The 24,182-nt window shown below is 37.7% G+C and overlaps 5 protein-coding genes across 7 annotated transcripts; 4 read left to right on the top strand and 1 right to left on the bottom strand.

The window, feature by feature from the left end:
- The first annotated feature begins 932 nt into the window (after window positions 1-932).
- LOC113310569 (macrophage migration inhibitory factor homolog) lies at window positions 933-5,809 on the top strand. 3 transcript variants are annotated; one of them, XR_003341240.1, is made up of 5 exons: window positions 933-1,208; window positions 1,298-1,498; window positions 1,591-1,650; window positions 1,843-1,890; window positions 5,532-5,756. XR_003341240.1 is itself a non-coding variant. In XM_026559289.1 (4 exons), exons 1-3 carry the CDS (start codon window positions 1,098-1,100, stop codon window positions 1,642-1,644), a joined length of 366 nt encoding a protein of 121 aa, XP_026415074.1. In that variant the 5' UTR covers window positions 933-1,097; the 3' UTR covers window positions 1,645-1,650; window positions 1,843-2,102. The 3 variants fall into 3 exon arrangements, 2 of the variants coding, with proteins under 2 accessions (XP_026415074.1, XP_026415075.1); XM_026559289.1 differs by lacking the exon at window positions 5,532-5,756 and having other exon boundaries at window positions 1,843-2,102; XM_026559290.1 differs by lacking the exon at window positions 1,591-1,650 and having other exon boundaries at window positions 945-1,208; window positions 5,532-5,809.
- Window positions 2,651-4,894, bottom strand: LOC113310568. The gene is made up of 2 exons (XM_026559288.1): window positions 3,871-4,894; window positions 2,651-3,692 (listed from the first exon to the last, which is right to left on the bottom strand). The coding sequence occupies exons 1-2, from the start codon at window positions 4,719-4,721 to the stop codon at window positions 3,056-3,058; spliced, it is 1,488 nt and encodes a 495-aa protein (XP_026415073.1). The 5' UTR covers window positions 4,722-4,894; the 3' UTR covers window positions 2,651-3,055.
- Window positions 5,810-7,727: 1,918 nt separating the features above from the next.
- On the top strand, window positions 7,728-8,829 carry LOC113310536 (PRA1 family protein B3-like). Its single transcript, XM_026559235.1, has one exon. It carries the CDS (start codon window positions 7,913-7,915, stop codon window positions 8,558-8,560), a length of 648 nt encoding a protein of 215 aa, XP_026415020.1. The 5' UTR covers window positions 7,728-7,912; the 3' UTR covers window positions 8,561-8,829.
- Window positions 8,830-11,662: 2,833 nt separating this feature from the next.
- On the top strand, window positions 11,663-15,060 carry LOC113309841 (sterol 14-demethylase-like). The gene is made up of 3 exons (XM_026558359.1): window positions 11,663-11,892; window positions 12,033-12,582; window positions 13,881-15,060. The coding sequence occupies exons 2-3, from the start codon at window positions 12,097-12,099 to the stop codon at window positions 14,886-14,888; spliced, it is 1,494 nt and encodes a 497-aa protein (XP_026414144.1). The 5' UTR covers window positions 11,663-11,892; window positions 12,033-12,096; the 3' UTR covers window positions 14,889-15,060.
- A 6,151-nt stretch (window positions 15,061-21,211) lies between these two features.
- On the top strand, window positions 21,212-24,114 carry LOC113308916 (probable leucine-rich repeat receptor-like protein kinase IMK3). Its single transcript, XM_026557365.1, has 2 exons — window positions 21,212-23,092; window positions 23,288-24,114. The coding sequence occupies exons 1-2, from the start codon at window positions 21,400-21,402 to the stop codon at window positions 23,929-23,931; spliced, it is 2,337 nt and encodes a 778-aa protein (XP_026413150.1). The 5' UTR covers window positions 21,212-21,399; the 3' UTR covers window positions 23,932-24,114.
- The last annotated feature ends 68 nt before the right edge of the window (window positions 24,115-24,182 follow it).

Raw genomic sequence — 24,182 nt, 5'->3', positions numbered from 1 at the left:
TCAAAACCTTACAAAAAATGAGCAATGAATAAGTTAATGCGGCAAACACACTCTTCATAATTACACATAAGACAAGTAATATACAACAAATGAATTCTTATATGCTGAAGCGTAACTCTCAGAAGGGATTGAGTCATGCGAATCTTTTCGCAATTACTGAACTTTTGTTACTGTTTTTCATTGAATTTGACCTTCATAATTCTTTTTTCCTCAAAGCTTTTCATGTTTATAATCTTTTCATAACAATTAGCTTTCCAAATTACAGAGATTTTTGGTATTATGGTGAGTTCTGATGATGTTTTTGAAGTTTTTCAATTATTTTTGAAAGATCCCACAATCAAATATTTCCCAAAAATGTCATAATGTCATGTGAAGAATTTGACCGAATATAATAACCAATATTTGACCCAACTTCATCTACTTAATTAAGAAATAATTTATTCTACTACTATCCTCCTCCCGGCTCTTGGCCTCTGGCCAACAATTGATGTTTAATTTGGTCTCTCATTAACAGAAAACGGTCCCTCTTATGTAGAGATAGACCCAAGAGCTTGAAATAATTATTTTTCCTTCACCAAAATCTTAAATCAAACATCTCATCATTTAACTACATCGAAACCTATTATCATCAACCAATCTTTTATGGGTCCATCAAAAGTAAAACTTTTCTTATGAAAAGGAATCAACGAATGACTATCGACCCTCATCTGACCACCTCACCAATTCGAACATCTGCCTCCGCTGCTTTTCTGATGTAGAGCACGTTGTTCACATTCTGCTCCACAGTCAAGTTGTCGTAGTTTCATGGCTTACGGATCCATTATAAAACTGTAGTCTCAAATAAAACTAGTTAGTCGACTTGAGGTCTAACCCGGGCTTGAGCCTGGTTTAACCGGCATATGTCCGTCAAATTTTCTCACGCAACCATCTAAACTGTTCCCCTTGCAATCATCTCACTATTCTGCTCTAGTACCGTACTTGCTTCTTTTGGACTCTTCTGGTGACTCGCGAGTGCTGAATATTAGTGGATGAGCTAAACCGAAGATTTTGAGGGTTTGAATAGAAAATCTAGAGACGACGAAGAAGAACAAGAGAAAATGCCGTGCTTAAACCTCTTCACGAATGTTAGTCTCGATGAAATCGACATCTCTTCAATCCTCTCCGACGCTTCCAAATCCGTTGCTAACATCATTGGCAAACCAGAATCCGTAAGCTCCCTTCCCCCTTCCCTTATCTCTCTGTCTGTACTAATCTTGTTTGATTATCCTGAATTTTTGGTTCTGGTTTCATTTTGCAGTATGTGATGATTGTGGTTAAAGGGTCAATTCCGATGTTATTTGGCGGTACTGATGAACCCACAGCTTACGGTGAGCTAGTATCAATTGGGGGTTTGAACTCTGATACGAACAAGAAATTGAGTGCTGCAATTGCTACAATTCTTGAAACAAAATTGTCCGTTCCAAAATCGAGATTCTATCTCAAATTCCATGACACTAAGGTAAGGAATCTAATTTGGTTAAAGATGAAATTTGGTGCATTTAGTTTCAGTGTATGTGTGTGTCATCTCATTGCATTTTTCTGTTTGTTTAGGCACATCAAAGTCAAGAATTTGCACAGTGTTTACATGCTTTACACCAGCACTAGATACATGTAAATAGCTCTTTACTGTATTTAACCACAGGCAATTTCTCACTAGTTTTCGTTATTTATTTGGATTTCTTTAGATTTTTCTTATGTTTGAAGCTGAATTTTACGTCTGAATTAGTTAACATTTGAGAAATAGTAAATGTTATTAAAGATGGTGCTGATTGCCTGATTCTTCATCTCCTCTTTTATCTGCAGCGTTCTGACTTTGGATGGAATGGAACCACATTCTGAATATCACTTCTGGTGTGTTTTCCACTTGTCTTAATCTCTAACTAAACATTGATATTTGTAGTAGTAAGCCATTAGCTTTATGCCTGGTTATTGTCCCCATTACATACTTCTGCATGGATATTTAGGGGCAGCCTTATCTTGTTATTACGAAACATTTTTAGTTATATGATATTCTGAACTCTTTTTGTGCTTGTACTTATTAATCCATCCTCTCTTTAGCGTAACATAAAAGTAGACATGACTGCGTTCTCACCGATAACAAAGGAAACTAGTTTACATGCTTGGAAACTATTTGATACTTATGGTCCTGAAAATGGTTCAGAGTCCGTGTCACTGCTGAATCTTTTGTTGATTGGTAGAAATAATTAGTTTTCACAATTTCCTTTCTCTTGTGTGAATTGCATCTGTTTTTATGCTTTAGACTGTTGAGTTTCTTTATGGATTCATATTCCAATCTTGTCTGTGGGGATTTCAGCATAACAGAGATTCATGATTTAAGAATATAAGTGACTATTTAAGGTTGCATTTTATAAGCTTGTTCTAGTGATGAGCAGGAAATCAGGCCTAGTGAAGGATAGGTTGTTTCTTTGTGCTGGATCCCATGGGCGTGAATGGTGGCTCGTAGCCTCGCATGCTGGGTTGCATAGATACTGGTACAGTGTCCGATTCGGCATATTAAAAAATGGCCGATAGAGATACTGACCGATACGGCATACATATAATTTTGTTAGTGTAGTTTTATAGGAACCAATAATGTATTAGAGCACATAAATTCAATTTAATCCCACAAACCCTCATTGTACACCTATATTTCACAACATTTCAGTCTCACATTGCTAGCAAACTTCGAACTTCCTCTCTCAACCCTCTTTATGATGAGAATAAACTCCTTCATTTTCTTTTTAAGTGTTTCTCCACTTCACATGTACAAAGCACGTGAAAGCAAGAGAGAACTTTAAAAAAATTGAAGAAAAAACCTTTAGGATTTGGGAAGTATCCGAGGGTATCGTATCCGATTCGGGTACCAACATAATCCTCAGGTATCGGCGCAACCCAGCTCACATGGCACAATATTTCGAAGAACATGAATTTGGTATAAATAAGCAAAGAGTCACACATCATTTTATTTTCTGCACACTGAAACATATATAAAGTCCCAATAACTTCGAGAGGGTAGTTAAATAAGGGAAAGATGCACAATTTCTCTGAACACCAATGCTCTAGTCTCAGTGTAGAATGATCTGTGCTTATTTGGCCAGTATGTTAGCCAAATCCTTCCTTTTATCTCCCACTCCATAGTCTTCCCTAGTGCACCTTTATCAATCTTCCATAATACACTATCTCCATACTCATCTCCTGCAAAAACTACTCCTCCCTGCTTGGTGAATGGTCGGTACGCGCTCGAGTACCGATTTTTAAACCATGCCTTCGGTTTTGATAAAGCAATCTTAGAAGGCTTTGAGGAGAAAACCTCTCGCCCATTTACACTATCGTGAAGATACCAATTCAAGTTTGCGCTGTATCCATAGATAGATTGCTCAAACTTCCACGGCTTTAAGCTCATTGTCATGGTTTCTGACATTGCAGCTCTGAGCCCTAGAATATTGGGTGTTTCAAATGAACCTTCTACTGTCTTTTCTAAGCCAATTTCTAGAGTAGGATTCTCTGAAGATTTGCTCACCGACACGGATAACACATTCGTTTGTAAAGTTGGAGTAAGTTCCAATGATATACGTGAAGGGAAGTGTTTCTCTGCTGATCCAGCTCCTTGCTTTCTCATGAGAGTTTCAGACACTAGCCGGATTACGTCACACCTGTTCAAAGTAAACCAGAAAAAGATAAACACACAGTTCACAGTAATAAAAGATATACAGATTAGAGCAGTTTGTTCAAGAATCAAGATTTTTCAGATGAGAGCAAATCATTATGGATTGTTCGGTATCTCCAGAGATGAAAATTTCATACCGTGAAATTAGGATTTTGGTTACCAACCTTATGTTATCTACATTAGCGATCACGTTAACCCACTTCTCCTGAACTACTACCCGGTAACTGAATTGGATCACGCCCTCCAGTTGCTGGTGTCTTAGTGAGAACTGCAAACGTTCATTTGCAGGCAAATGGCTTGAAGTGTCAAGTTCCATGGCTATTATTGGGCAATATAATTGAACTTTCCATAGTCCAACTGTTGAGATTGCATATGAGAACGGCAGTGGTGTCCTTAGAATGTGGTTCTGTTCATCCATTTCTGCAATAAAATTAGTGATTGCCAGGTTTAATGACCTCATCCATTGTTCTTCAATATTTGATCCTAGTAACCGCATGAGTGTCTTTGTAGTATCTCTGGAATATGAACCAACCAAATGATTCTTAATGGTTTCTAGACATTCCAATCTCAGATCTTTGGGGACTTCATAGATACAAATGAGAAGAGTAAGAGTAAAGAATGAAAGGTTGAAGATTTCCTTGAAGTTGCCAATTGTGTCCAAGGAAGGGATGTAAAGAAATGAAATATTCTTGGTAGGACCATAGTTAAGTATGTTCTTAACGAGATTACAGAACAGAATGCAACTTGTTCCATTATCTAACAACTTTGAAGCTTGTAGACTAGGTTTGAAAGATTTGGAGGTCCAAAGAGGGATGGGGATGTGCAAATCTGCAACAATGGAGAAAGAGATAGACGTGTGGTAGTTTTGATCGACTTTGCTTACTGTGAGATCTAGTGATGCTTGAGTTGATTTTGAGGAAAAGATACAAATGGACATGGAGTTTGTTTTCCACTGAGTAATTGGTGGAAGGCTTTGGATCCACGCCCATACATCAGGAGAACAATAAGAACTCATGGCTAGCAGAAAAAAGATTATGAATTCTTACTCAACATGCGTCCTATTTAAAGAAGCGTAAAAAGATAAGGTCATCTAGTTTGGTTTTCGCCAACAGCAGTTCCAATGTAGAGTGGTCAGATTTATGATTTGCCGCTTGAATTATTTCTCTGCAGCTGTCCCTACCGGTACAAGTAGAGTTTGGCAGATCAGGGGCTCTTCCTCGTTATCGATTGGTTCTATTTGGTCCCTACAATTTCTAATCTCTGCAAGTAGTATGGATGATTCTAGATAGTATTTTCTTTTGATTGCTTTACGTTCTAAAAATCCTTGATGGTTATCATTTTTCAGATGATCCCTGAAATTATTGGAACTACTGGTCATGAAAATAACCTCTCTTATTCTAAATTTTCCCGATTAAGAAAGAATGTGAAAATTTTCAAAGAGATTAGTTGGGCATTGGTCATCTTATAACCTACTTAAGGATGTAATGGTTTACTTAGGGATTAAGTACACAATCATGATCGACTTGAATCTTATAATGGATCACTAAGTATAATTTTACATTCATACACAAAGAGAAACTTATAGGAAAGATTTAAAAAGTTGTTATTCGCTGCATTTGGCCTTTGCTATCTTGTAAGTGTCATAAAAGTAGTTGTATGTCTTATAGAGACATTTCAATGAGAAGTCATCAGCAAAATATGAAGAGAAAGTTTTCCTCTTGAATTTTGATAGTTTGGTAGCATATATGCTCTGTCTTTACTAACCCTATGGTCCTATCCTATGAACATATTCCATTTTGACTTGATCTTGTGAACCTTTGTTTAGGAGAACGTGGAATTAGCTGGAACAAACAGTGGAAACCCTGCTTTCAATCATTTTGATGGAGTAATACATTAAGTTTTAGGATGGACCATAAATGTTATACAGTGATCTACATTACTCGATAAAAAGTTGTGCAGTAATTGTCAGGTTTATAGTTCAGTTAAAGGGCAATGTTCATTCTCAAGGAGTCTGGTGTTTACCCATTCAGGGGTGACGTAAAATGTTCACCAAATTAAATTCCAAAACCTCCCTCTCTACCTACCGAGTAAATTATTTTGCAAGATCGGTGATGCATTAAGTTATAGGTGCGACGATTTTTTCTGTGGTTAAAGGTTTCCTTTTCAGGAAAGCGATTATGTTTCTCTTGCAAACTGAAAATAGCACATTCTGTAAGGAACAGGTACAGAGGTAGGCATGGTCCCTATTCCCATCCAGCCTTCAATGAGATGCACATCCCGTGAACAAGTGGGGGAAGATGAAAACGAGAAGAAGCTTTTAAACGAATAAAACAATTCCTATATTCCCATCACCATTTCATTGTTATAACAATTTTAAACGTGAAAGCAAATCCAAGAATCTAATCATCCATCCAGAATCCATTAAGCAGTTTCTGGAAACGGTATATTCAAGTAGTCCTTTGGAGATTATCCTCTGATGTGGAATCCCGTTTTGGCTATCCACAATATTCCTGCTGGCTGTTCTTCAAAGAAAAACAACTCATGATCACATCCTTTGCTAAATAATCCCTACAATTAAAATCAAAAGATGAAAGGAATGTCACAGACTCGCATGAACACTCGTTAGAGAGTGTGCACAAAATCAGACTTGTTAGATTACCCATATCAGCCCTTTTTACTTGAGCATCCTTTGCTAGAACAAAATATGAGCCAAAATTTGCACATTACCATTGAATCTAGAGCATCCTTTGGTGCTACATTACCCATATAAACCCTTTTACTGAACACAAAATTTACCTTCAAGTTACCAACTACATTTTCTATTTTGTGCTCAGTCTCTCAAATTTGAGCACCTTGCCAGGGTAGCAATTTTGCTGCAAAACAAAGCAAAAAACAGTTGGCTTCATTGATTAGCCTTCCATCAAGGCATAATTAACCTAGTTTAATTGGGGGCCATAACTTCTAATTCGGGGTCATGGAATTTTGTTTGCCCCCCAAATTTTCCAGGGGTGTAAAAATCGGAAGATGAATATACTATTTTATCCTTGATTAATATTTTTTTTCTTTAAGTAACGACCCTCATTAACGACCCTTCACCGACAGTAACGACAGTTTAGGATCGTCATATACATCATGATCAAAACAATAACGACTCTAAACTGTCATACACTAACGACTCTTTTTAGAGATTAACGATAGTCTATAACGACATTTCTAAAACATTAACGACTATTTAAGTCGTCAAATGCGTAACCAAAACAGTAACGACCTTCCAAAGGGTCGACAGGGAATTGATCATTTTTATGACGATCCAAAACTGTTGTACATTTCCGCCATTAATGAATCTTCGACAGTTTAGAGTCGTCACTTAAACAGTCTAAACATTAACGACTGTTGAGGGTCGTCAATGAATTTTTTTAATACCCTGACGATTTTTCATAACCTGGAAAAGTTGCAGGTTTGAGTCGTCATTTTTGGTGTCAATACATTGACGACTTTCTAGATTCGTTGGGGTATACATCCCTCGACATTGACGACTCTTTCTCTGTGTTGTGACATACATCCAATCCATGGGAGAATTTAAGATAATCTTACCATCAACACAATCATCTTTGTTGCTTGAACCTTCCCCAACATCATTTCCCCTACTTGAATTACTCACTTCTAAAAATCCTAAATTTTCCTCTAAAACCTCCTCTTCTTCTTCTCAACTCAAACAACAACAAAAAAAGAAAAAAAATAAAATTTAATTCTAAAATCTGAGTTTAATCTAACATAATCTAACCACACTAATTAACTTGACTTAATTGAATTTTAATACTAATCATTCAGGGACCATTTAAAAATATTTTGATTAAGAAGGGATTCAATTTGAGTTTTAATGACCTCTTTTGTCCTCTAGTAGAGCCCCTAATTGTTTTTTTGGGTCCAATTAAACTAGGATAATTAATCATGGCTCATATTTTTAGCATCTATGGGTAGCTCTCGGTCACGTGCAGTTTTTCGTTTTATCATCTCACCGACACCACCAAAATAAAAATAATTCACCGAAAACCACCACTCACTTTCCTTTTTCCTTCTCCCTTGAGAAAAAGAATTCCCAATTCCAAATCTCAAAATCCTTAACAATTCCGGGTTCTCTTCCGCTTTAAAATCAAATCAAATCCGAAAAAAAAGAAACTACAGCATTGAGTTCGGTAATCTCCCATGATGTCGTCCGCTCCTACGCTTCCGATCTCAAACCCTAACAACAACAATTCTCAACCATCTCAAATCGCAACACCAGCTTTCCGTGCATTCATATCACGTCTCTCAGATTCAGTCCGTCAAGGTTTCTCTCAACGTCGTCCATGGCTAGAACTCGTTGACAGATCTGCTTTAAACCGTCCTGATTCCGTTTCTGAAGCTGCATCTCGTATTCGCAAAAACTTTTCTTATTTCCGTATAAACTATTTTACTCTACTTGCTTCTGTTCTTGCCTTATCTCTTCTTACCCATCCATTCTCTCTTTTCGTTCTTCTCTGTCTCCTCGGTTCATGGCTGTTTCTTTACATCTTCAAACAATCTGATTCACCACTTGTGATTATGGGCCGTACGTTTAGTGATCGTGAAACGTTGGGTGTTTTGGTTGTTCTTACGATTGTTGTTGTTTTCTTAACAAGTGTTGGATCTCTACTTATCTCTGCACTTATGGTTGGATTAGCTATTGTTTGTGTTCATGGTGCATTTAGGGTTCCTGAAGATTTGTTTCTTGATGATCAAGAGCCTGCTACTACTGGTTTCCTTTCGTTCCTTGGTGGTGCTGCTTCGTCTGCCGCTGCTGCCGCCGCTCCTGTTGTAGCATCAAGGGTGTAATCATATCTAAGTTGCTCAGATCTAATTGCCCTGGCTGAGGTTGGTTAAAGGGAAATATTTTAAATTTGGTACCAATTTTTTGGTAGATATAATTCATTAAGTCTGAAATTTATGTAGATTTGGATCTAGACAATGGAAAATCTGTAGATCTGTTTTTCTCTTTTGATACAGGTAGAAATATTTGTAACATCTAATGCTGAATCTTCGGAGTTGTTTCTGTTTATCACGATTTATTATATACAAATTATTATCTAGCTCTGTTAATCTAATTGTTTCCGTATGTTAGCAATCTTAAAATGTATTTGGAATGCCATTCTGTAGTTTGTTTGGCATTCTCAGTGATCTTGTCCCTTGAATTCAAAAGATATTAGAAATCTTAAGATGTATTTGGAATGCCATTCTGTAGTTTGTTTGGCATTCTCATTGATCTTTTCGTTAGATTTGTTGTGTGGCATGATAGTGAGCAATTCCCTTAGATATGGAATATGTTGTAGCTAGGCTGAGTGGATTTAGTAGAACGGAAAGCCAAAGTAATGATTTTGAGCCTAATGCGACTTGAAATTCAGATTGTGAAATAGACTGTGGTTCCTAGGTTTCCTGCTCCAGTAATGATAAGTAAAGCAGGTAGAATCTTTAGATAATGTTTTTCTGAGGTCTGACCCATTTTTTATGCAACAAACCGGTAGAAAAATGTTGTATGTACAAAATAACACAATCAATGTCTAAAATTCAAGTCAAACTTTCTGAACAACGTGTTAGCAAGCTGCAAGTCAAGCGGTTGAATATACCAGAGTGAGAGCCTGATTGTACAACACAATTTTATGAGGATCAAATGGTTGCTTGTGTTTTTTTTATTAAGTAATATAGCTGTTATAAACAGTCTAGATAAGTGACTGACCTTAATATAATACATTAGGAGGCGCAGTTATTCATACAGATGTAGTTGTCGTATCATTACGCTATAACGCCGTGGTAATCAGATTTTGACAGGTTCAATGCGGTTCTTTTTCATGTATTAAGTATCATGATTTTACGGAATTAGAGATTCACCAGTACTCCCAAATCGGTGCAATTAACAGTGCTGAATAAAGCGATGGCGACTTGAACAGTAGCTTTTGATGGTTGGCACGTTTCAGGTGATAACACCTCTATAACCTCATTTGAAGTAATTCAAGTATAGGTTTTTTGTACACATCCCGTGTTGTGTTTGTTGCAAATGTAGTTGCTGTGGAGTGTGGACTGTTCCTTGCTTTATGAACTGTTACACAGGTTTGATCAAACATGGTGTGCTGGTTTGTTTATATTTTGTTATGTTAATGCTGGTCTGCAGGTTTACGGTCACTTGATTTGAGCTAATTGATGTGCATAGGTTGGTGGTATCATTTGTTTGAGTTGGATTGAATTTCTCTGCAATCTTTGTCAGGCCAATGTTCTTAGTGTTCTATAGTTCCTTTTTCACTGAGCTATTGAAGATCAAAGGGTTGACCTGATGTGTAGTACCTTGCTCTTAGTAGGTTAGCAGTTTCATATATAGGCTTATTGCTAGTAGGTTAAACATTTTGGACTAGCATGATGGAGGAGCTTCATGTTGCTTTGAATTGTGCAGCGCCCTCAGGGAATTTTCTACTATTTTCATTTTTTTTTTGTTTTGGCAGCAACAGGATCAATTGTGTTTGTGTATTTGGTTCTGGAGTAGGAAATATGAAGGGGTAAAACAGCTGCAATTTTCTGCACTCTTGTGGCTATTGTATGTTCTATGCTGTGATCTGTTGAACAACAACTGAAACTCCCCTCCAGCTTTATGCATTAAACCCATATCATACCAAATGGAGCTGCTTGACATTCTGACAAGTACCAATTACTTCCTCCGTCCATTTTGGATTTTGGGTCATTTGTGCAACAGCCAACAGCATAACTTTCGTCGATCTGTGTTTTTATCTTTGATGTGATTCAGCTTTTTCTTCCACGCGGTTGTTTCATCTTCTTTATGTCTTTGTTTAGTTACGTTTTGTTTTCTTGTTGTTAAATCGGTGGGATGTGAAGCATATGATGTCTGAAATTGAATCCATGGTAGGTCCAAAAATGAGTAGTGTGTGAGTTAGGGGTGTATCTTATACGCAGCTTAATGCAAATATAGTATGGCGGATCACTGTCATTTCTCATGTGGCGCGACTTTGTTGCCTTTTTACTCCATACACGAAGGCCCATGCAATGGATGATTAGTTCTGTTAAACCAGCTCATGAGATGCATTTTCGAACCAGCATTATGTAATGCCCGCTGTTTGTTGTTTGTGGTTGGGTGGACGTAACGGCATCAGTCTGAATCAAATTTTTTTTCTTCCCGAAATTCTTCAATCTTTATCATCTGTTTTTGTTGCGGCTTCTGTACAGACGACCCTATTTTATTTTTATTTTTTTAATTTGGAGATAAACAAGTTCAAATTTCTCAACCTCAAAAATCTCAACGAAAAGGGATCGGAAAAAGAAAGGTTCCTGTAGATTCTGTAAACTTCTTTTGGGATGATTATTTATTAAATAAAATATTAGTTTGGCAGAGTTGCTGTCACAGAACAGCTATGATCGCACCTTCTTCCTTTAGAAGTGCGTGGGAGGAGGACTAAAATGATTTGGCATATTAGCTAGCATGTTCGTGAGATTCACTCGTGATTATACTAAACGAAATATATATACTTCTCTGGGACGTTGTTTTTGTACTTTCGTTAGCTAAACCGTCTGCGGCTAGATCAACTTAGGATTAATCTATTCGTACAAAAAGCCGAAAGTCTAATGCGCAAAAATTTGCAACACCACCTTCTAACGGGACATCCTATATTGGTAAATCACGGCTGCAGCCACTGCCTGGTTGTATACATGCCGAGAAGGTTAGGTTCTACCGTTCTACTTCTTTTACAGCTCTGCTGAGTTAGGATCTCAGCGTTCAGATAATCGCCCACGTGATATGGTCGTGGCTGCGGATGACCATACGACGAGGACCGGAAGCCGGTGTCGACCCCAAAACGAACTATGATTTTCCGTTGGATGAAGGAGAAGTGGGTGAAGATAACTATTGACTTTCCGTTCTCCATCCCAACATAATCGTGATAACCACATCCACTTGCTTCTCTCTCCACACTCTTCAAGTGTCACCCAAAACCCTCCACTTCAAAATCATCGAACCTGAATCAAATCTGCTTGCTACGAGTATATAAAACCAAGTACAACTGTCTGATATCATCTCTCTCTCCGTCAAGTCTCTACTTCTCTGCTCTTGTAGACAGACTGTGTGTGTCTTCTCTTAATGGCGCCTGCCGATTTTTCTAACTAGGAATCAGGTTCATTTTTCTTTCACTTCTTTGATTTTTTGATTCTTATTCCTTCAATTCTGTCATCCTGATTTCCAGTTCTCACAATTGTTTATGATTTCGTTATTATTACTATAGATCTGACTGACTTTTGTTTTTGTTTGAATTAGGTATTTGTACGAGCAAGAAAGAGCTGTGATTTCACTCGATTCTTCATCGGATTTGTAATTCATTATGGATTTCGCTAATTTACCTATGGATTTGAAAGAGATTAAATTATTCAATGTTGGAATCTTAATTGTGGCGACATTAGTCGTTGCTAAGATCCTTTCTAGTCTTTTCATGTCTGGATCTAAGAAAAACTTACCTCCAGTTGTCAAAGCATGGCCATTACTAGGTGGATTAGCTAGATTTATGAAAGGTCCAATTATAATGCTTAGAGAAGAGTATCCAAAACTAGGTAGTGTTTTCACTGTGAATCTAGTTAATAAGAAGATTACTTTCTTTATTGGACCTGAAGTTTCATCACATTTCTTTAAAGCTCCTGAAACTGATCTTAGTCAACAAGAGGTTTATCAATTTAATGTGCCTACATTTGGTCCTGGTGTTGTTTTCGATGTGGATTATTCGGTTCGGCAAGAACAGTTTCGATTCTTTACTGAGTCATTGAGGGTGACTAAGTTGAAAGGATATGTGGAGCAGATGGTTTCCGAAGCTGAGGTAATTGTTTGTTCATTTTTATTTACTTTTGTTTGGTTTCTTTGCCTTTGAGTTTTTTGTATGGATCTTGTCAAATACTTAAATCAGCTTTACAGTTTGTTTGTGTTTCCTTGATAATTTTAGTCTACAAACTACTTATTTACTTCCAGTTGCTTGATTTAGAAAGTGTAGGTTAGAGAGAGTTTGGAATGGGGTAATGTGGTTTCGTGCACTAGTTTAGATGATTATTTGATGATGCCAATGGGGCTTTGAATCTTTTTGTTAGATTGCTTTCAGACCTTCTAATGTGTTGAATATCGAGCTTACAGAGATGTTTCACATACACACCAACTGAAGTCCTTAGATAAGATTTGGTTTGATATAGTCAGCACTTATATTTATTGTGGTTTGTTTCTGTTTGACCATTTTTGTTGTCTGGATAGTTGGTTGTTTTGCATTGTTTGTTTGTTTGTCTGATAGCCCGTGTCAGACTATTAGGTGGGCATCCAAACCATCACTGACTGGCTGGTTGTTTTGCATTGATACAGTCATATCTAGGTTTTACTTTTATCATTCAAATACACACCATGAAATGAAAAGTTAAAAGATTAGAAGAAGAGTAAGATGTTTGCGTAGTGTGCTTATTGTTTCACCAATAAATAAAAACAAGTAAATCCTTATTTTGTGTAATTGTTGCATACAGTGCAATAGTTGACTATCTAGTATCTGACCGCTAGACGAGTAATATGTCATGGTCTCAGTTTTCAGATCTGGGTACTTTTGAGTTGAGATCATAGTATTCTGGTTCATGGTTGCAAGTGTTAAACTCAAGCTTTTCCTATGATAAAAGAAAGTGTATTGAGCGGCCTATGGTTAAGGGTACAGATACAGAACAAGTTGAAAGCCTAATTGTTGGGTTTCCTTCATTAAGTTTTGAAATACTAGTCCCGACTCCAGAGTTTTCCTCTACATTTTTATCTTAGCTTAAGATTCATTTTCAAAGTTCCTTCTGAGTTTGTTATCCTTATTCCTGACTATTGTTGGTAAACCAGGACTTTTTCACAACTGCTTCTTCAATTGCTCGATACGTGTGGAAAAAAGCCATAAGCTGTCTTTTGGTGATAAATGCATGTCTGTAATGTATATATAGGAATACTACCTTAGATGTAACATAAGTAAAATACGAAACTAGAAGAACGAGAGGTTATGTATTTTGATTGGAGTTTTATCATTCCAATTGAACCTCAAGATTGAATCTTGCTATTCCATGTAGTAAGCCTCAGGCGCTGACTGTTTATCTTTTATTATAAATTTTGCAGGACTATTTCTCAAAGTGGGGTGAGAGTGGTGAAGTGGACCTCAAGTATGAATTGGAACACCTAATTATTTTGACCGCAAGTAGATGCCTCTTGGGTCAAGAAGTCCGAGATCAGCTATTTGATGACGTATCTGCTCTCTTCCATGACCTTGATGCTGGAATGCTCCCAATTAGTGTCATTTTCCCTTACCTTCCCATCCCAGCTCATCGCCGTCGTGACCATGCCCGCAAGAAACTTGCACAGATCTTCGCTAGAATCATTGCATCACGTAAACAAACAGGAAAATGTGAAAATGACATGCTTCAGTGCTTTATTGACTCTAAATACAAGGATGGTCGGCCGACAACTGAACTCGAGGTCACTGGTCTCCTCATTGCTGCTCTGTTTGCTGGTCAGCACACTAGTTCCATTACCTCTGTTTGGACAGGAGCTTACCTTTTGAAGAACAAGCAATTTTTATCTGGAGTCGTGGATGAACAGAAAAACCTGATGAAAAAGCATGGCGGTAAAATCGACCACGACATTTTGTCAGAGATGGACACTTTACATCGATGTATCAAAGAAGCTTTGAGGCTTCATCCCCCATTGATTATGTTATTACGTAGCTCACACACCGATTTCGATGTAACGACCAAGGAAGGAAAAGAATACCACATCCCAAAGGGTCACATAGTCGCTACATCCCCAGCATTCGCCAATCGACTCCCACATATCTACAAGAATCCAGATAGTTACGACCCTGATCGCTTTGGACCTGATAGGGAAGAGGACAAGGCAGCAGGAGCGTTTTCCTACATTTCATTTGGAGGTGGAAGACATGGATGTCTTGGTGAACCCTTTGCATATTTACAAATCAAGGCAATATGGAGTCATTTGCTGAGGAATTTTGAATTCGAGCTGGTCTCACCCTTTCCAGAGATTGATTGGAATGCGATGGTTGTTGGTGTGAAAGGCAACGTGATGGTTCGTTACAAGCGACGAAAGCTTGTTCCAGGTGACGACCTATAGTCGACTTGTGCTCCCGGGATCTGAAGTAGTTAGCAAGTGCTTGGTTTGTTCATTTTAGCTTTTCTTTAAACTTTGGCATGCATGCTTCTCTCTTCGTTTTAACTTTCGGATATCTTTTTGTGTCTTGTTAAATATTCTGTTTTCTCAATGAATTTCTAGGTTTTCCTCATTATTGCTTTAGAAGGTGTCATCTTCGTTTGAGTGACTTACAGTATGAGTCTTACTTAGAGTAATCTGTTTTGATCTGGCTCTTAAATATCTGTGTTTTTCGAAATCTATTGATCAACCTGGCAGTAGATAAAATCTGTCTTTGTTGGGCAAAACCCCCTTATTTCTGGTCCAGGGTGAGTATTTTCGATTTCTTTCTTGCCCAAGCCCAACTAAAGGTTGTCATTTGCAAGAGTTCAGACTTCAGAGGATTGCTTTTCCAAACCCTTTTTCTGAGCCACTTGGGCAGTTGCAACCCCCTCCTGGAGATAGGCAATTGCTTCGTACTAATGGTAAAAATCGAACTATTCACTGTTTCAACATGTTTATTTCTTGTTGGTATTTTCTCCTCGGCAATTACTTGAGCTGCGAGTCTGTGACCATAATAATAACCAGAAAACAGTGCCCCCCTTAATGAGTTGCGACCACGGTTGTTGAAAACCATCACTACTTATGATTTCACCTCGATTTTACACGAAGAAATTGAGTACTATCATTTATGATTTTCATCGGTATTACACAGAAGAAATTTTCGAACTCTTAAACCCGTTCAATAACTAACTCCACGCTTTGAATTTCACAAACTTTCCTTTCTCGTTTACTGCACCGTCTTTATCACATATTCCAAAGTAAAAAAAAAAAGACATCTAATTATCCAAAAACGAAAGAATCACATATTCCAAAGTAAAAAAAAAAAAGACATCTAATTATCCAAAAACGAAAGAAACAAGTAAATTAAATTGTACTCCATATAGAAAATCCTCGTGTTTTTAGGGGCCACTCAAAAGGATTTAGGGGCCATCAATTTATACCCATTCAAAGACTCTAGTTAAGGGGTACCCTATATGATATTGAAGTTACATAAATGTCCTTCTGGTAAAACCGTATAAAAACCAAATCAAAAAAAATTCTACTCATTTCAACTCTTCTTCTTCCAGTTTCATATCTTCCGATTGTGGAAGAAAAAAAACTTTCCTCGTTCAAACGAAACATCGCCGCGAATCGTAAAATCAAAATATCGTCGATTCGTTTATAAAACAATGGATAAGGGAAATGAAACCCACAGACCTAGAACCAAAAATGTTGCTCGGGGTATCGATCCAAAGATTGGGATTTTAGCAAGAAATAAAGAAAATCTTGCTGCAAATGAAGAAGAACGCGAAGAACAAGTACCCGGCAATGTAGTCGGTGGTGGCGATTCTGATACTCAAACACTTCGTCAACTTCAAATGGCCCCAATTAGGTAAGAATCTATCATTTTTGGTGTTTATTTCGCTTTAATTCGTCGAATCGAGAAAAAAAATTTCTAGGGTTTTCGGTTATTTATCCAGATTCGGACGATATTCATGCTCATTTACTTCTGAATGTAGTCGTGTTCTTCATTTCTCAAGAACATCGACAGTATTCTGGAGAAAGATTTGATGATTATCTGCCGAATATTGGTGGCCATATCTTCCTGGATACAAACTGCTAATAATCGGTAGTTTAATGAATTTTCTGGCTACCGAATATATTTAAGCAGACACAGAGTATTCGGAAGAACACTCACTACCGAATGTATATATTGAAAAAATATCAAAATTTCTGATATAGGAAAAATCCCATTTTGGGGCCAGTATTTATTCGGAAGACAATATAATGTTTTATACCTCCGATTGTGTAGGATAAAATTGTAGAGTTTCTGAACTCCAGTTGATGAATATTCGGTTGTAAACATGTTTAGTTATATTCCGATTGTTTTTCATTCGGAAAAAATATGTGTCTTCTTACTTCCGAATTTGTACATTCGGGTTATAGATGTGCACTTTGTCTTCCGATTGTGTAGGATGAAAAATTTACAGCTTCTGAACTCCAATTGATGCATATTCGGTTGTAAAAATGTTTAGTTATATTTCGATTGTTTTGTATTCGGGAACAGTATGTGTCTTTTTACTTCCGAATGTGTTCATTCGGGTTATATTTCCATACTTTGTCTTCCGATTGTATAGTTTGTAAATATTGTTCCTTTCTTTGTTGTTTAGACAAAGTCGAGAAAGGAGGAAGAAAGTGACAGCTAGTGCTAGGAGGGAAAGGAGCGTCAAAGATATTCAAGTGCTCAACAAAGCTTACAAGAACAAAGCAGTCAACAAGGAGTGCAACCAAGTGCTGAACAAAGTGTAGAACAACAAGGCAGTGAACAAGGGGTGCAACCAAGTGTTGAACAAGCCGCTCAACAAAGTGAAGAACCAACTGCTCCACAAGTTACACCCCACCATGAAATTGAACCAGTTGATCCAGTGCCAAGAGTAGAAGAAGAAGGACAACCAAGTGGTACCCAAAAAGCCAAAAAAGGAAAAGATGGTGTAAAGAAGGATATTGCTAAGAAAGCATCACATCTTGTCCCTCAGCACTTGAAGAAGAAGAGTATTCTAGCAGGCACAATCCTTGGTCTACCGGCGGATGGAGGAAAATTGCTATTTGGATACAAAGACTCATGGGCCAGAGAAATATACGAAACCGAGGTAATAAAATTACTATTTTTTATTAATGTATTGATCCACCTCTATTTCCGAATGTTTGGTATTCGGTGGATAGGTATTCAGTTTTAGTTCCGATTATATATAATCAGAAATAAAGTCTGGAAATCACTACCGAATATACAGGCCAGAAAAACTATAGGTTACTGAACTCCAAATGACGCATATTCGGTAGGAAATGATCCATCTCTATTTCCGAATGTTTGGTATTCGGCGGATAGGTATTCAGTTTTATTTCCGATTATATATAATCGGAAATAAAGTTTGGAAATTACTACCAAATATACACAATCTATTTACTAAAACTTGGTTTCTTATGTATATAGGCATGGATCTATGACCACTTCCCTATCCTGAAGTTGGCCGGAGAGAACCCGGGGTGGTGCAAAGGTACTCCTAGAGGAAAAAAGTATATATTTGAAGACAACCGTTCTAGGACAAAAGAGCAGCAATTGATTCGCATGAGGGAGATTTTGGACCAATTGAAGGCCTCAGACGTATGCTTTGATCCATACAAGGAAGATCGATCCAGTGGGCATATAAATGTTCGGTCGGACTTGTCCCTTTATTTTGGACCGTTGTGGCACCCCATAGGATATGTGATGTATAACCCCTCTAGGGTGATGCGACAACACGGGTATATACAACAGCAACCTGTGGAGAAAATGGGGGATTACTACAAATTGGAGTTGGAGTTGTGCTCTTCTAGTGGTGATAATCTCACGATTGTTCACACAGGCCCACCTACTGTTCTTGATAACTGGGATAAGAGGAATGACTTCATTATCGACACTGGTAGACGAACCACCCGAGGTGATGAAAATTCTCCAGACTATATGAGTTGGTATAACAAGGTATCACATCTTTTGGTTATCCGTGAAATCAAATCCAACACTATTGCGGCGGGTTCAAGTTATAATTGTATCATCAAAGACAAACCAGCTGGTTATGATAGACTGGTGCGTGTTCTTATATTTTTGTTCATTTTATATTATTCCTATAAATCTTAGGTAATTACCGTTTGATGTTATGTCATTACGTATAAAAAACAGGTGAATAGGTTCAAGCGTGTTTCCAAAATGTTAACTGCATGCCTGAAGAGCGGAGATCCCATGCCAGCTGAGAAGATCAAAGAGGCTAGAGATCTAGTTGATAATATGGATAACGAAGATTATGCTGCCCAGTTTGGGGAGAAAGTCACGAAGAGGCATCAGCCCAAGGTGGCAGTATCAAAGACGGGTAAAAGAACTCGAGCTTCATCGAGCGCTGAAGCTGCTCCAACTGAAGCTGCTCCAACTGAAGGTGCTCAAACCCGTGGTCGTGCAGGACTGGGAGGTAGTCACGGTCGTAAAGTAAAGAAGAGCAGATAAATGACAATGATTTTTGTTGTACATTGGAAATTTGTTTGGGTACTAAGTTAGACAAGTTCAAATGACAATGATTTGTGTGGTATATTCGGAAGTTTTGGTAACTAATTTAACTTCCGATTATTTCAAAGACAAAATTTGAAAAGTATAAGTTTTTCCAAATTCTGATTTTTGGGCCATCGTACATTCGGAACTTTACAAAAAAATTATCCTCCGAATATTACAAGTTCAAAACAAACCACGCCATGGCTCCAGGTGGTTCCAAGGGCCAATATTGAAGGTTAGACAACCCATATTCGGAAGTTTTGGTAACTAATTTAACTTCCGATTAATTCAAAGACAAAATTTGAAAAGTATAAGTTTTTCCAAATTCTGATTTTTGGGCCATCGTACATTCGGAACTTTACAAAAAAATTATCCTCCGAATATTACAAGTTCAAAACAAACCACGCCATGGCTCCAGGTGGTTCCAAGGGCCAATATTGAAGGTTAGACAGCCCATATTCGGAAGTTTTGGTAACTAATTTAACTTCCGATTATTTCAAAGACAAAATTTGAAAAGTATAAGTTTTTCCAAATTCTGATTTTTGGGCCATCGTACATTCGGAACTTTACAAAAAAATTATCCTCCGAATATTACAAGTACAAAAAAAACTGTTTCCTGGAACCAAACAACACCATAATCGGAAAGAAAGTTGACTCATAACATAACCGAATATTACAATCGGTAGGTTGTTTAACAAAATAATCTACCGATTTCGTATAATCTGCTAGTTTTTATATTAATAATACTCCGATTACATCCATTACATAAAGTTCAAACGGCCTTAACCTTACAATTTCGTCAAAAGCACCTAAATCCATACTCCTAATTGACCATAAAAGTATTAAAACAGATCATAACTTCCAGTGACCATAGAAATTGTCCCTCTTGATTTTGTAGCATCCTTCATGTTCAAATCGTTTCCCGTAGAAGTCCACATACCGGCGATCCGCAAGATTTCTCTGAAATTACGAATGAGTGACAAGTTAGTACTAACTTTTGTTAATGTGAGTTAGAGTTACAGAGATACTTACTCGTTTTTCATACGTCCACCAAGGAAAAGCGTTCCTAACAAACCGTTCATCATCTTCAAGTTTGTCAATCTCTTTATCGAGCGCATTCTTTCTCATCTTAATGTCATTGGATGATCTTCGAATTCGATTACCATCTAAGGCCTCAAATACCATTAAGATACGGTTCCATATCTGCTCTTCGGATTCCGATTTGTGGAGTTTGTGAACACGATCATGAGCAGTTACCACAACCCACGCTCTATAAATAGCACAATCTTCTTCTTCGGCAAAAGCAATATCCATGTTTTTTGTTATGAAAATTAAAACTGAAGAGAGGAAAGAATTTGGTGCAATTGGGGTGATAGATATGAGTTTCTTCATATAGGTTTAGGGTCCAACGGCTCTTTTTGTTTTTCCCAAAAACTCCAACGGCTAATTTGACGAAAGTTGAATGTGGAGAAACCAATAATCGATAGGTATTGTATTTAGCATATCTACCGATTATGGTAGCTTTCAAAATTTGAATTTGGGGCAATTTATAATCGGTAGGTTTTGTAATATATTTAATTCCCGATTAACGCTGCATCCAAAACACGAACCAAGTGGTTATGGCTGGCTGTGTACACTCCCGATTAATGAACACAAATCATTCTAATACTGCACCGACTACAATCGGAAGTCTGGGATATATTTTGGCTTCTGATTGCAATCGGAGGATAACAATGTTATCATATCCTCCGAATATATAAGGGTAATTTCGCCATTACGAATTACGCGAGATAAGAGCTGGCTACATTTTTCCTTTAAATGACCTTTTTTGTTTTATTATTGGCCCCTAAATCCTTTCGAGTGGCCCCTAAAAACGCGAGGTAGAAAATGACTTCACACAAATAAGCAATAACCTCGTACAAAAAGCACCTCCTAAAGCTTCAAGAAGCACTTTCATTAAGTCAGCAAATCTAAGAAGTGAAGGGTGTTTAAGTCTTTCACCCACCACAAAGCCCAAAGGTGTGGGACCCACGAGATATAGCCGTTGGAAGAAGAGGAGCTGATAAAATAGAGTCAAAGAGAGGACCTAAGAATCGAGGTGTAAATAAATTTCCCAACCAATTAGAAATGTTAAATACTATTTAAAACTAGCCGTTAGGTTCATTATTTGGAGAGAGCCTCTCTGAAAACACTGAACCCTCTCCAATTCACCTCATTTTCTGTCCACCAAATTTATCTCCCCCATAAACAAGAGAAGATTCCCTCACTCACTCTCTCTATCTCTCACTACAAAACCCATTTCTCTTCTTGCCTTTCTCCTGTTTCACACTATCACTCCTTCTGTTTCACTTCAGCTCATCACCTACAGCTTCATCAATGTCTATAGTGAATTTGTGTGGGTTTAACACAGACCCATTTCAGTTTCTAATGAAAAGAAGAATTCATCAGTGTAAAAAGAAAGAAAAATGGAAGAGAAATCATCATTCATTGATTTCAAACCATTTATTTTTATTTCTACTATTTTTAGCCATTCAATCAGTTTCAGCAAAATGGGACGGAATTATTGTAACTCAAGGCGATTATCAATCACTACAAGCAGTGAAACACGACTTAATCGATCCGAAAGGGTTTTTACGGAGCTGGAACGACAGTGTTAGTGCTTGTTCAGGTGGATGGGCTGGAATCAAATGTGCACAAGGTCAAGTTATTGTAGTTCAGCTTCCATGGAAAGGGTTTGGTGGTCGAATCTCTGAAAAAATCGGACAACTTCAAGCACTTCGCAAGCTTAGTCTCCATGATAACTATCTTACTGGTACAATTCCTACATCTCTTGGTTTTTTACCGAATCTTAGAGGTGTTCAGCTCTTTAATAATCGTCTTTCCGGTAATATTCCACCATCAATTGGTTCTTGTCCATTGCTTCAAACTATTGATTTTAGTAATAATAAACTCAATGGGATAGTCCCTTACACTCTAGCAAACACTACTAAGCTTTATTATGTTAATCTTAGTTTTAACGGTTTATCGGGTTCTGTTCCGGTTAGTTTCACAAAGTCACCTGCTCTTACTTTCTTGGCACTTCAGTATAATAATTTTACTGGACCTATTCCTGTTTCATTAGCCAAATTGAGTAATCTGCAAGAGATTTCATTGGGTCATAATCAGATTAATGGGACTATTCCTACAGAAATTGGCTCATTATCAAAGCTGCAAATACTAGATGTCTCGGATAATGATTTAACTGGTACAATTCCTGCAAGTCTTGGTAACATTTCTAGTCTGACCAAGCTTGATTTATCTGAAAACAGTTTATCTGGAGAAATTCCAAATTCAATTACTGATTTAGCCAATCTCAAATTCTTGAATGTTTCTTATAATAATCTGTCCGGTGCTGTTCCGATTCTTCTACTGAGAAAATTCAATTCAACTTCTTTTATGGGAAACCTTGAGCTTTGCGGTTATTCAGCTTCAACCCCATGTCCATCTCCTCCACCTAGTATCTCACCGACATCATCCGCGGCTTTGCCACACCGTCGCCGTAGATTGAGTACTAAAGATATAATTCTCATAGCTGCAGGATCTCTTCTTGCAGTTTTACTTCTTCTTTGTTGTATTTTACTGTGCTGTTTGATTAGAAAAAGATCTGCTTCGAAAACGAAGGGCACTCAGGCTGGTACCGAAAGAGCTGTGACCACAGAGAAGGGTGCAGCTACAATGGGGCCTGAAGTGGAATCTGGGGGTGAAGCTGGTGGGAAATTAGTGCATTTTGATGGGCCATTGACATTTACGGCCGATGATCTTTTATGTGCAACTGCAGAAATAATGGGGAAAAGTACTTACGGGACAGTTTATAAGGCGACATTGGAGGATGGCAGTGAAGTTGCAGTGAAGAGATTGAGGGAAAAGATTGCTAGGAATCCTAGGGAATTTGAAGTAGAGGTTAATTTGCTCGGGAAGATTCGACATCCGAATCTGTTGGCTCTTAGAGCTTATTATTTAGGCCCCAAAGGAGAAAAGCTTCTCGTGTTTGATTACATGCCTAAAGGGAGTCTTGCAACTTTCCTCCATGGTAAGCAACTTCAACCAACTCTATAAAGTTCTTTTCTGTCTACATTATAGCTTGGGCTTGAATTCATTGGTTCAATTGCTGTTTTTAGAAATAGTTGTACAGCTTCAAATTGTTTTTGCGAAAAGTTAATTTCTGTTTCTTAAGATGAAATTGGATTTGAACTCCTCTCAATTGTTCTTATGTTCATCTATGCAGCTCGAGGTCCTGATATGCCCATTGATTGGCCAACAAGGATGAACATAGCCATTGGTGCAGCTCGTGGTTTAAGCTATCTTCACCACAACGAAAACATGGTTCATGGGAATTTGACGTCTAGCAACATTTTACTTGACGAACAAACAAATTCGAAAATTGCAGATTATGGCTTGTCACGACTCATGACCACTGCTGTCAATTCAAATGTGATTGCAACAGCAGCAGCTCTAGGATACCGTGCTCCAGAACTGTCGAAACTTAAGAAAGCAAACACAAAAACTGATGTCTACAGTTTAGGAGTTATCATATTAGAACTTCTAACTGGGAAATCTCCTGGAGAGGCAATGCATGGAGTTGATTTGCCACAATGGGTTGCTTCAATTGTGAAGGAAGAATGGACAAATGAAGTTTTTGATGTCGAGTTAATGAGAGATGCTTCTACAACAGGAGATGAATTGCTTAATACTTTGAAACTAGCTCTACATTGTGTTGATCCATCCCCAGCAGCAAGGCCAGAAGTCCAACAAGTACTTCAACAACTGGAAGAAATTAAGCCTGAGTTTGCTTCCAGTTCTGGTGATGATAGTGGTGCTGGTGTTAGTGGCTCTGGTGATGGTGCTACCGTCGCCGCCCCTACAAATTGATGGACACCTCTTAGAGGCCGTTGATGTTGCTTTTGGTAGAAGATGATATAGATAGTATTAGCGGTTGTAGTAAAGTTATGTCTGAGATTAAATTCTTTTATTCTTAAAGTTTTGTCTAATGTTTGAGAATGGGAACTTGTTCTTAATCTCTCAGTATGTAAATATAGTATAAGTTTTGTCTAATGTTTGAGAATGGGAACTTGTTCTTAGTCCATTTCACCGTAAAAATATGTTCTTTACAATATCACCCA

The sequence above is a fragment of the Papaver somniferum genome, chromosome 9 (assembly GCF_003573695.1).
Source record: "Papaver somniferum cultivar HN1 chromosome 9, ASM357369v1, whole genome shotgun sequence".
NCBI lineage: Eukaryota > Viridiplantae > Streptophyta > Magnoliopsida > Ranunculales > Papaveraceae > Papaver > Papaver somniferum.
This window is presented reverse-complemented; position numbering and strand designations above follow the sequence as displayed.

Excerpts from the sequence above, each read along its gene's own strand:
- LOC113310536 (XM_026559235.1), top strand. The coding sequence starts at position 7,913 with ATGATGTCGTCCGCTCCTACGCTTCCGATCTCAAACCCTAACAACAAC.
- LOC113309841 (XM_026558359.1), top strand. The coding sequence starts at position 12,097 with ATGGATTTCGCTAATTTACCTATGGATTTGAAAGAGATTAAATTATTC. Across the intron at positions 12,583-13,880 it reads AGATGGTTTCCGAAGCTGAG|GACTATTTCTCAAAGTGGGG; the intron begins GTAATTGTTTGT and ends TAAATTTTGCAG.
- LOC113310568 (XM_026559288.1), bottom strand. The coding sequence starts at position 4,721 with ATGAGTTCTTATTGTTCTCCTGATGTATGGGCGTGGATCCAAAGCCTT. Across the intron at positions 3,693-3,870 it reads GCTAATGTAGATAACATAAG|GTGTGACGTAATCCGGCTAG; the intron begins GTTGGTAACCAA and ends TACTTTGAACAG.
- LOC113310569 (XM_026559289.1), top strand. The coding sequence starts at position 1,098 with ATGCCGTGCTTAAACCTCTTCACGAATGTTAGTCTCGATGAAATCGAC. Across the intron at positions 1,209-1,297 it reads TCATTGGCAAACCAGAATCC|TATGTGATGATTGTGGTTAA; the intron begins GTAAGCTCCCTT and ends TTCATTTTGCAG. Across the intron at positions 1,499-1,590 it reads TCAAATTCCATGACACTAAG|GCACATCAAAGTCAAGAATT; the intron begins GTAAGGAATCTA and ends CTGTTTGTTTAG.
- LOC113308916 (XM_026557365.1), top strand. The coding sequence starts at position 21,400 with ATGTCTATAGTGAATTTGTGTGGGTTTAACACAGACCCATTTCAGTTT. Across the intron at positions 23,093-23,287 it reads TCTTGCAACTTTCCTCCATG|CTCGAGGTCCTGATATGCCC; the intron begins GTAAGCAACTTC and ends TCATCTATGCAG.